Consider the following 12244-nt stretch of genomic DNA (forward strand, 5'->3'; position numbering starts at 1 on the left):
CTAGATTTTGGTATTTTTGTTTTTTTTATTTGGCTGTAAATATAAAATGAATTTATCACAAATATCAGGAATTACAGTACACAGTAAATTTGAAGTTCATGTCCGTTGCATCAGTAAATGGCATGCCAATGCATTATCAGTAGATTAGCGTTCTTAAACACCAGAGGTGTGAAATATGATTATGTTTTGGGAAAAAATAACTGGACAATGGACAAACAAGCCACCACATGATGATTCAACAAAACAGCTAATTACAGGAGATTTAAATTCAGGAAGGGTCCACACCAGCTTTCTCTACATGACTAATCTTACATGCCTTCCTACACTGAGTCAATTAGCGATCTTATGCCTTGATAAGACTGCAGGAAAACAACAAACAACAACAACAACTTTCCAACTTATCATTCAAATCATCTCTAAAAGGTGGTCATAAATATTTTAAAACCCAAGCAAACTAATAAGACCTAGGCCCATTAAGGATAAGATCTTTTACAGCAAATTAAATAAAACAATTTATTGAAGTCTGTACTCAAGATAAACTAGATTTACTAGCTGACCTTTTATTCATTTAAAGAACAAAATTAGCTCTAATTGCATTAGAATGGAATCCACTAAATTTCTTTTAATGTGGCATCCATGCAAGTATTGCTGTAATTGTTTACTACTAAAATGGAAATGTTTTGATTATAATCTACTTTCCACTTGTTTTATTGTGCAGTTAAAGCACTTGCAAAAACCTAATGTGTAGCAGTCTTTCCTTCTGTTCTATTTATCCTTCAGTGATGGCTACATTTTAATTTCTACTACTCTGACTTTATACACTATACTTATTTAGGACACTATGAAGACCCATATTCTTGGGATTGATAACATATGCTTATGTAGGGAAAACATGAAATGCAGAGATCACTTTATATCTAGGACCAGCCAATATTAGCATTCACAGAAATATAAAGAATTAAAATTCACTGTCACAATTAACTCCGACTTGCACCTTGACTGTCAATCTCAGCAGAGACTAAGGACTGAAGAGGTAGAGAGAATGAGCTAACTTCTCACCCATACAGGTAGTGCCTCTAAATCAGGATTAAGGCACATGAGTGAAAGCTTGCACTGCTGCTGTCTTGCTGTACTTGTTCTGTGCATGGAGTTTCCATTCCAGCAGTTGACTCAGCAGCCATGCCAGAAGCTCTCTTTACATTAGAGCCTGGCCTCACCCCCTCACCCTCAGTTGGGACTAATATTGCGCTGCCTCCACTCAGGGCATGTCTACATGAACACTTACTGTGTGGCAAGTTGGTGTAAATCTACAGTTAGCTCCAGCTAACTACCCGTGTGGACACTGCTGTTGTGCACTAAATGTTCCCTAGTGCGCATGTGCATCAGCAGGGTTCACATGGACAGTTAGTGAGCAACTCGCTGGAGTGCTGTAGATTTACACTCCAGCTTGCTATGCTGTAAACATTCGGGTAGACATGCACTCAGTGTGTGAGCTCCGGGATGGGATTAAGATGGGACTGGTTTTAGTGTGCCACTTTCCACAGGCCTATACCTTCTGCATCTTCAGTCTCAGAATGAACATAGCATCTTACTGCTTCTTGCTGGGAACAAACAGTACCAATGCGCCAGGATTTGTACTGGCTGCTCATTGGCCTCTGGACAGACTTTAAGGATGTTGGTTAATGCCTAGGACTGCTCACCTGAGGGACCGCCTCTCTCCCTGCGACATACTGTCAAAGATGCGGTCAACAAAGGTGCTGAAGAGGCATCCCCTTGTTATAAAAGAAGGGGTGGATGGCAGGGTATTCTCTGTGGGGGCCTCCAAGACTATGGAACATGCTTCCCCTTGTTCCACAATAGCCCACATTTGGTGGTTGGGGTCTTTGGAGAAAGTGGAGAGTATTCTTCTGAGACGCTGAAAGGGATCGTTGGCTGGCTGGCTGGCTGGCCAAGTACCTGTGGAATGCTGCTGAGGTTTAATTTAATGGTGTGTACTATGTGATTAACTACTTTGAGGTGCATAGACCTCAAATAGGCATCATTATTTAAAAAAAAAAAACTCAATAAAACCCAACATGTCCAGTGGCATACTTCATACACCTTATTTCTTTATGGCCCTATCTCTTTCTGAAATTACACCCCTTCAAGACAGTATTTTATATAAAACTCCCTTAAACACACACCAACTGTTAACTGTTACAGTGATAAACTGCATATATATCTCAGCAATATAAACTGTAAAAACCGAGATAGTGAGCAGTTAAAATAATTCAAGACCTCGTCTACTTATCACTCACCAGTTCCCCTTCTCAACCTGAAATAAGTCCCTTCCACAGTGTGGCTCATGGTTGCTGGAGTACATAGAGGTTGATGTGCCTGTTACAGCCTTTGAGCTAACAGAGCAGAGTATTTTAGCTCAGGCAGTAGAGACTCATGGCTTTAGATCCACAGGTCCAATCTCTGCTACTAGGTGACTGAACATAGAACTAAAAACATGGTCTGAATTAAGGTTAAATATTGTTATTCAGGTGGAGGGAAGTGATATTATTTGTATTGGAGTAACTCCTCGAAGCCCCAATCATGGACTGGGGCTTCACTGTGTTAAAATGTGGAAGAATATATAACAAAAGACAGTCCCATGCCCCAAAGAGTTTACATGTGTACTGTGGAAGGGAGATTGACGACACTGAAAAGGGATAATAGTGAGTGGAAGGCAGATGCAATGCTAAATTTTTTTTTACTTAAACTCTAGTGTCGTTTACATTGGTGGGACATGCAGTCTATAGCAACCTTGACTGACTAAACTTAGTATATGTATAAGGAAATTGCTCAGGCTTTTGTCTAGGCTTTTCTGGTTGAGAGGAAAACACTGTCAGGCTGAACTCAGTCTTTCAAGACTGCAGCAGGTAAGCTCCCAGGTTAAAATGAATCTTTCGGGGCTGGAGCAAATCCTTCAAGTTGGGTAGGTCCCTCGCTAAACAAGGCATCCAGACTGCAGGTCTCTGACTAACCCAAGCTTCCAGGATCCATCGATTCTTTCAAACTATGGCAAAGCTTTTTAGTTCCTTTCCCCCATGCCACTGAGTCAGCAATCATCTCGGAGATAGACCTCTCCATCACAATGCCATTTTGTAAATGGATGACAGGTAAGATGACACATTGAATACTGTGTTCAGTACTAGATATCCCATCTGAAATCAGATGCGTCAGAAAAGGTCAAGTAAAGGATAAAGAAAATGACAGGAGGCATGGAAAGACTGCCATACAATAGTAATAATAATAATTGATAATAATACAACTTAGCTCATACATCAAGAGAGATAAAAAAAGATTAGACTAGTTTGGCAATGATACAAAGAAGAAGCAACATGTCAGAGGTACATAAAATAATGAATGGTAGAAAGAAGATCTGTTGGATGTGAATATTTACCATATCTTAATGTAAGTAATCTGTGTAACTAAAAGGCAATACATTTTGAAAACTGATTAAAGGAAATACTTTCACACAATACATAGCTATGGAACTTGATGCCTCTTGTTTCCCCCCCTTTCCCCGCTTGTGTTCTACACCCACCTGTTGCATCTTGTCCTTATTTAGATCATATGCTTTTTGGGGCAAGGATTGTCTTATTTATTTATGTTTGTACAACACCCAGCACAAAAGGACTATTGGGTCCTTTTGTATTACTGTACAAGTAATAATAATTAGTGAGCTAATGAACAAAACCAGGATTTAAAAAGGATTAGACACCTACATGAATAACCACTACCAACAGTTTATACTAGCTAAGATAAAAATGTATAAAGGGATGTCAACCATCATGTTTCAATGCACAAAGCTGCTAACTGCCTGGGGCTCTGAAATTTCTCCCTGAGGTATGGTATGGATTATGAAGATTTTCATTGGCTACTGTTGAAGATTGGACATTACTCTAAATTGACCAGTGATTTAAGATTATGTTCCTAGAAGAACATTAGTGGGGAACGCAGCAGGACAGATAATGGAGAAATTCAGAGGGCTTTCCTTGGAAATGCTGAAGTGTTCCATTCAGAGGTTAGGAAATAAATTGGGTGAGATTTCTTTAATGGCAAGTATTTTGATTTATACTTTGTAATATCGGGAGAAGGTTTCACAGATGCACACCTTTATCAGCCAATATTTTTTAAAGTTTCCTTTATGAAACCAGGATTTATTAGAAGTTGTAAGCAATGAATCTCTGATAAGCATGCACCCCTTTCCACTCGATTTCTTTGTACTTACATCTTGTCTTGGCCAGCACCCACTCTCAGCGTCAGCCTGGGAATAACTGGTGATGGAGCTGGAACAACGGGTTCCACTTTTATCTGTTCAAGGGAATACATTCAATAATAAATACGCTACTTCTCTAAACAGAGATTTAACACTTCTTTACTAATTACACTGGAGATGAGTTAAATTGACAAAAGGAAGTTTAGATTATCACTCTTTCCCATACTACATGCCGCAGCATGTAAGGACACTTTGTTGGGAGATCCCTGCAATATCTCATCACAAATCAGTTATGGACTGAAAAGTCAACTTGGTAGTTCATTGTGCTTGTAATTGTATGTGCAGTATGTTAATTACTGCTTTAATATTCTTGTAGAGTTATGAAAAGATTAAGCTGGTCTCAACACAGTGAGGTTATGTCTGCATTGTGCTGCAGTATGGACTACAGGGGTGTGAATTGCAGAGCACACCAAAGTGTTGCAATCTAACTGGCTGTTGCTGGTGTGAACTGGAAGGTACCTTGTTTGCATTAATGCTTTTAAACTATACTACATTAATGCCAACTAGTTATCTTTCAGTTTGCACCAGCAGTGTCCACATGAGGCAGTTATTGTAACACTTTGATGCGCACTGCAATTCATACCATAGCCCACACTATGATGCACCGTAGACAATCCCGGAGACTGATATGACATGACACATGTGAACTGTGAGTCAGACTCTAACATTGTACAAATATTCTAATTGTACTCAATAGGCACACCCAATTATTACAAATCCATCTTGGTATCTGGGCACGCTTCACACAGTTTAGATTAAAGCAAATATTTCCCAAATACAGCAAGCAAACATACTGTGACCCCTTGCAGAATCAAAACGTTGAACACCGAGAAGGGAAAATACCTAAGCCCCTTACCTGCAAACACTTAATTATATGGTTTCAACGGGATTAATGACATGTGCAAAGTTAAGCACATGCGTAAGTGTTTGCAACCTTGCGACCACAGTCAGGATGCTCTGCAATATTGTGAAGAATGGGGCTGAGTTACTAAGGACTAGTGTCTGTTGTGCATCCTAAATTCCAAAACAATACCAGTTAATGGTGCTCAGCGTCCCAGAGGATCAGCTTTTCAACTCAGATTTTAGAGTGGGAGCTATAGCAACCCCTATATTTAGGCTGGCCAACACTTCCCACAATAAAATATTCCTGCGATTTTTCTTGACGAGTTCTCACTTTAAATGCATGCTTAAATCCATCACTGTTCAACAACGCACTTTAACACGAGCTTAAGCACTGTGTTGATTCGGGGCGTTGGAATCTAAATGAGAAAAAAACAGTTCACACAACAATTCACTGCACAACAGCTGGATTGATTTAAAGAAAAAGTGATAATTCTTGAGGGAAGAAGCATGATTTAAAGGAGGTGGTTTAAGGAGGGAAGAGGGGACTAACTGTCAACATGATAAGAGGGCAGGTTGGAAAAAGGCAAAGGCCAGAGTAGAAGGACTTGGAAGGGCAATTAGGTGTAATAATTATGTATTTCCATAAGTACAGATACAGAGATGTGTGACTGAGAAAGCTGGACTGTATATAAAAAGCTGCAACTTTCACCAAAACAAAAACAAATGAAAAAAACCCGCTACTACAAACCCAACTAAAATCTGACTCTACATTTCATTATTTTACACAGATAACCATGCTGTACAATAGAACTCTCCATGGACTAGCTTCAGACTAGATGACCCTTGTGGTCCCGCCTAATCCTACGATTTTATGCTTCTACCTCAGACTTCTCTCTACTCCTTTGTTTATATACCACAGACTTCTCTCTACTCCTTTGTTTATATATCTCCTTTCTGCCATTCCTCACAAGTTGGTACAAGGCATTTTCTTCTCTGCAGTTCCTGCTGTGTGGAATGGCCTTGCTCTCTCTCTCTCTCTCTTCCCCTTGTGTCTCTCTAAATTGCTTTATATCTGTCTCCGTTAAATGAAATTTGGTCCAGTGGGCAGGGAACTGGACTGGACTCAAGAGACTTGGGTACTGTTCCTGGTTCAGCCACAGATCTGCTGTGTGACCTTGTATAAATCATTGCAATTCCCCATGCCTATCATTTGTCTGTCTTGACTACTTAGAGAGTAACCTATTTGGGGCAGGGACTGTCTGTGTATGTGCACAGCACCCAGCACAAGAGGGTCCAAATCTTGGTTGGGGTCTCTGGCTGCTACTGTAACAAATAAATAAGGGCCAAATCATGGCCTGGATTGTGTGGCAGCACAATGGGGAATACAGAGTCCCTTATTCCTTTGTGTCAGCTACCAGCATCACAGGTAGCTGTGGGGGAGGGGAAGTAGACTCCACAGAGCTCCCCTCCATACCACATAGATCTGTCAGTGTGCAGGATCTATACACAATGCAGGTTACTCCCCCTGGAGCAGTGGGGAAATTAAATCACAATCTCCCTTTTGGGTTACTCCAGCGGCAGCATAACAATGCTCATGGCAGATCACATAGTCACAATCTAGTCCTAAATAATCATCATCATCATTCCCCCCTCTCCCTCTTAGGACTTGACACTGAATGCCTTTATTCATTAAGCATGCCAAGTCTTCGTGCTACTTCTTTTTGTGTGTCCTATATGCAATATACTGTGGACTGCCCTGAATTTATCTGCTAACCATTTTGGCATACAGTTGCAGGAAATAGTTTTGATTTTTATGTATACATATAAAATCAAAACTAAGGTATGAAATCACACTTACTTAACAAAAACTGGTTATAACAAAACATAAGTACTCTAAATTAGAAATGCTAATCCCTGCCATATATTGTCTAGTGCTAACACTATTTTTCTAAACACACTAACATTCACTAACTTCTTTATTACATTATCTAACACATTTGACATTTTAAAAAAATAATCAAGTTTATAATATGGAGAGACTTCCTACGAACACCACTCATCTTTCAGGTGATTCTTATTTCTCTTAAATTGACGCGTCATGGAATGTTAAGTGTCCAGGCAGTAACTTGATCATTTGCACTTACAGCACAACTGCTGGTTAAGTAAGCCATTGTGTTATCCAAAAGCTAAATTAAGGAAACATGTGCTTTTAGGGGTTAAAATGAAAGAGCAGCATTCTGGAGTAATACTGGGAATTGGGGCCAGCAGAAGAGTATTTACAGTGGATTACTAAGCTTCCCAAATCACCAAAGAGGTAAAGTCCAGCAATATAAGACTCCTTTGTAGCTAACTAAAAATACATTGTCAGTGGATTTGTCCAGTTTTATGTATAAGCAATACTTCTTTCACCTGAACTAATACTAGTAGTCATATAAGCCCCTTATTGCCATGTGCTGCATTTTTTTTGCTAATCTTCAAGGATTTAGCTTCTTTGCCACATACCTCAGGGCACCAACTGATAAAGCTCTCACTCTCCATTTTTCCAGGACACCAGCAGTGCGGCCTTGCAAAAAATGAAAATCGCTCAAGAGATTTAAAGGGGAAATTTATTTTTAAAATCCTGACTTGCAGCAAAGAGGTGGATTTAAAAAAAGCTTATCTATCAAGAATCAGTTTAAATTTTAATTCTATCTAGGGAGTCTTTCATGCATTCTAGCTTTAAAGTTTATCTTTTGACAGGGACTTTTTGCCAAGGTAATGGGCAGCTTTGTCAATTTAATCTGACCAAGTTTTTATTACTGTTGAACTCCTTTCCTTAAAATACATATATTTGAGACTATAACAAATCTTTAATAGTTCAGACTCTTTTGTGTATACATTTTATTGCTCTAAAGTAAATTAAGAACAGAAATAAGCAGAAAACATAAAAATAGTTATGTATTTATTAGGCCATGTAATGTGTGAAGAACGGCCAACATCTTTTTTGTCTGCATTTTACTCGTTGTTAAAATCTTTGGGGCCAAAATGTCCCAGATTTACCGAGGAAGAGGTGTCATGCATACAGACTAAAGAAACCATGAAACGTATTCTATGTATGTTGCAGTGGCCCAATAGCCAGATAAATCAATATGGCAGGTAGAACAAAACCTTGACCATCATCAAGTCCTCCATAACGCAGGGGACTGGACTAGACGACCTCTCGAGGTCCCTTCCAGTCCTATGATTCTATGAGGGAAGTTAATTCTCCAGAATGTTTGGAGTCTAAACTGAGAAGCTAAGTTTGCCAACTTTTGCAAAGATTTATTGCTCAAACACTAGAAAGAAGACAACAGACTGTAATCTCTTGCAATGGTGGACTCCCAAGATCAGGCATTTATACTGGCCGTGTACTTGCCGCAAAGCTGGGCTGGATAGAAAGTGGCTTTAATGGAGTAGTTCCCTGCATTTCTATGATTCTATAGCCTTTCCTAAGTCAATAGGAGCTGTGGGTGCTCAACCACTTTGAAAATCGGGCCCTACTGACTAAAGTAAAACACTCAAAATGAGGCCACTTTTGAATATTTAGGCCATAATGACTATGTTTTGAAAAAAAAATATTACCGTACTTGATCAGTGGTGTCCCTAGCCTCTGTTTGTCAGAGGGTGGAGATGGATGGCAGGAGAGAGATCACTTGATCATTACCTGTTAGGTTCACTCCCTCTGGCGCACCTGGCATTTGCCACTGTCGGCAGACAAGATACTGGGCTAAACAGACCTTTGGTCTGACCCAGTATGGCAATTCTTATGTTCTTCTTCTCTAATGGGGGAAACACGTTTGATGTCTTGCTAACAGAGAAACTTGTGGCCATACTGTACAATTGAGAAGATAGGAGGAAGGAACCTGAGGCTTATTTAGAAATATTTTTTGCCTTCAGAAGAACAACTAGAGCTTGGATAGGTAAGTAATGACTAAATCCACAATTCAAGCTAACACTGCTGATCATTATACCTTATATCTACCAATTTTTCCAGTAAGCTGTGGAATTCTACTAACTCCAAAAAACAGTTAAATTTTATAAAACTGAATTTAGAGCTCACGAGAAAGCTGTTGTATTGATGGCCCTACAATCAGAAGTCTATTCATCTATGGAACAAATGTGCAGCAATGACTATTGTAAGCTTCTTTACACAGTGCTGTAAATCTGTCTAAATTCTGACCTAGAGGAGTCACCTTTATCAGTAAAGGCCAGTTGGTCAATGTTGGAACCCTGGTAGCTCAGGTCAGATGTAAACTGGCCTCAGACAATCCCAAGCTTCAGTTTTGAAAAACTGAATTCAAACAAACATTTGGCAAATCTAAAACTACAGTGGCTCTGTCCAGTACTGTTGGACAAACCCAGAAACGTACATCATACCCACTTTTAACTTTGGTGACTTATCATAAAATAAAGCCAGGTTATCTATTAGCATTTTTCCATTGAATTTTCCTGGAAAACAAAATGTTGTGATGAGAGTGTGGGAGCAAATGTAAATAATTTTTCTAACATGTAACATGCTGTTAATATCTAAACAGCTTACTTTGTCATGTTTGTGTTTTTCTTTTTCTCTGTCTTTCTTTTCTTTCTCCTTTCTCTCCTTTTCCTTCTCCTTCTTTTCCTTTTCTTTGTCCTTCTCCCTTTCCTTCTTTTTCTTCTTCTCTTTTTTGTCTTTCTTCTTCTCTTTAGGTTTTTCTTTTTCCTCAAACAGTTTTTCGGGAAGCATTGTGGACAAGGAAGTCAACATGGTAGGAAGTCTCATGGCGGTATGGGTGCTAAACAAAGGCAAAGGCATTTCTTTGGGAGGCAACACAAGAGGTGCTGAGGGACCCTTTATCTTATCTTCCTTACCTTTATCTTTAATTTTCTCTTTGTCTTTCTTATCTTTATCTTTCTTTCCTTTTTCTTTATCTTTCTTCTTATCTTTATGCTTCTCTCTCTCTTTTTTGGTATTGCCATCTTTCAACTTCATTTTTGTATCAACATCATCAAAGTCCTTCATTTTGAACTTATAGGGATCGAGGTCATCATCTTTGAGTAGGTCTTTCCATTGAAACTTTGCTTCCTTGGTTCCTGTGTCTTTATCCTTCTCCTTGTTTTTATCCTTATCTTTGCTTTTCTCTTTATTTTTCTCTTTGTCTTTTTGTTTTTCTTTCTTTTTCATTTTTGTCTTCAGCTCTTTTTTCAGTTTCTTTTTCACTTCTACTGATGAAGCCAGCTTGGTTTTCTCCTCATAGACTTTGAGCAGAGGTTCCGGTGTTGGTGGTGAAGCAGAAGGAGAGGAGAAATAAGGAAAGTTTGGAGGCGGATTAGAAGGTGACCCCATCTTTGCTTTTCGAATGACCTCATCAATTGAGTCATCCATTGTCCATGAAATGTCTGAGCTTGAAGTCCCACCTGAGGGAGGCAGTGGGATGGCTCCTACCTTATTTAGACTGTTAGCAGAAACAGAAGCTTTAGGAGTTGGAGTCTCTGAAACAGAAAGTCTTTTAGGGCTGGTAAAAATTTCCCCCTCTGATTCTGAACCAGAGGAAAACTCAAAAGGATCAGGTTCTCGTTCTGCACATGCACGGGCAATCACAGCATCAATTGAATCATCAATGGTCTTGTCCATCACTGCCACTTTCTTAGATGGATTTTCACTATTTTGTTTCCCAGGCTCAGGTGGTGTTTGCCCTTGTTTTACTTGGATGTTCTCTTTTCCCATCTTTTCACTTAATGCAGCCAAAGGGGTCCTACTTGGGGTTTCAGGCTTGACTGCCACTTGGGAAACGTGAGCTGGAACCTTTGGACTTTTAGGACTTTTTGGACTTTTGGCACGACCTGGTGATTTTTTCTCTTTGGATCCAGTTTTTGGTGAACGTATGGGACTTCCAATAACTACTGGCACTGGAGTAGCTTTAGGCAGTTTAGTCTTCTGTCCTGGAGAACCAGTTTTGGCCTTTGTTTTAGGTGCAAATGGTTTTGATTCTAATGTTTTAGGAGCTGGCATCTGTGATTTTGCAATGGGAGCCAACATTGGTGGTTCTGGTGAAGGAGGGGGTAAATCTGTACTATCTTGAACATGAACTGGAGAAAGCATTGGTGGCACCTTTTGAGTGTTTATTGAACTGAGAGGTTCACGTGGTTCCAATGCTCCTTCAATGGTGTCCCCTTTAGTGATAGCTAGTTTTGGTCGTTTCATAGCAGGCATTTCCTCAGCTTCAGGACTTTCTAAGGGTCTCTTGCTCAAGAAGTTTTCATCATTAACTGCCTCATCCTCTTCCATCTCTCCTTCCTCTTCCAAGGGAACCTGCATAGCTTCTGCTGATGTACCTCCATCAGTGGGTACCTGTTCCTCTTCCTCCTCTGTTATAAGAAATAAAAAAAAGTTACTGGGATACTTTAAAAATATGTTAAAATATGTTATACAGGAACAAATAAATGATTGGAAATGAATAAGTATCAAAACAGTATTCAAACTGTATTTGGCTCAATGTTATCATCATTTGCTAGCTGTTCCATGACCTATATGAAGCAAGTGGAGCAATTACATTTAGTGACTGATAGACATCTGTCTGCAACACAAAATCCATCCTCACAACTGATACAAACTGGAACCTTTGTTGGAAGTCTCAAACCAAGGATCAAATGGGCTTGAAGATATGTCTCACCCATAGAGAAAGACCCTCCAGAACAGGTTTAAGGCACGTTGACACGGCAGTGAAGGGAATTTCCACTGCTGCTCTGTATTTTGCTTCACCTGTTCTATGAATAGGACTTGGTCAATTTGTCAGGACTTTGGACATTTAGTGAGTGCTAAAAGCTCACCCAAAAATATAGCTGCCACTTCACCCACAAGTGAAATGATACTGGTATCACTGAATGATATTGCATCCAAATATTTTGTATACCATAAAAAGAAAGTTTTCAATCACATATTAGTTTTTCTCACCCTCTTGGAATCTCACTGTAACCCATTGGAGTTGCTTGGGTTACAAACACACACAAGCACCTGGCTGATTCATTTAAAAAAAAAGGGGGGGGGGAAGTGGAATAGTAACAAGGTTTTCTATTATAATAAAACAAATCACAAAG

General features: G+C 39.4%; 1 protein-coding gene across 3 annotated transcripts in view; it reads right to left on the bottom strand.

Moving 5' to 3' along the window:
- Nucleotides 1-12244, bottom strand: part of TAF3 (TATA-box binding protein associated factor 3) — a 140774-nt gene that overhangs the window by 17720 nt on the left and 110810 nt on the right. For all 3 annotated transcript variants that reach the window (XM_073328815.2, XM_073328816.2, XM_073328818.2), the window contains 2 exons: nt 9711-11515; nt 4262-4344 (listed from right to left, as the gene is read on the bottom strand). In XM_073328815.2, the coding sequence (XP_073184916.1) occupies nt 4262-4344; nt 9711-11515 (1888 nt within the window). The remainder of the gene's footprint in view (nt 1-4261; nt 4345-9710; nt 11516-12244) is intronic.

This window comes from Lepidochelys kempii, chromosome 1 (genome assembly GCF_965140285.1).
Source record: "Lepidochelys kempii isolate rLepKem1 chromosome 1, rLepKem1.hap1, whole genome shotgun sequence".
Classification (NCBI taxonomy): Eukaryota; Metazoa; Chordata; order Testudines; family Cheloniidae; genus Lepidochelys; species Lepidochelys kempii.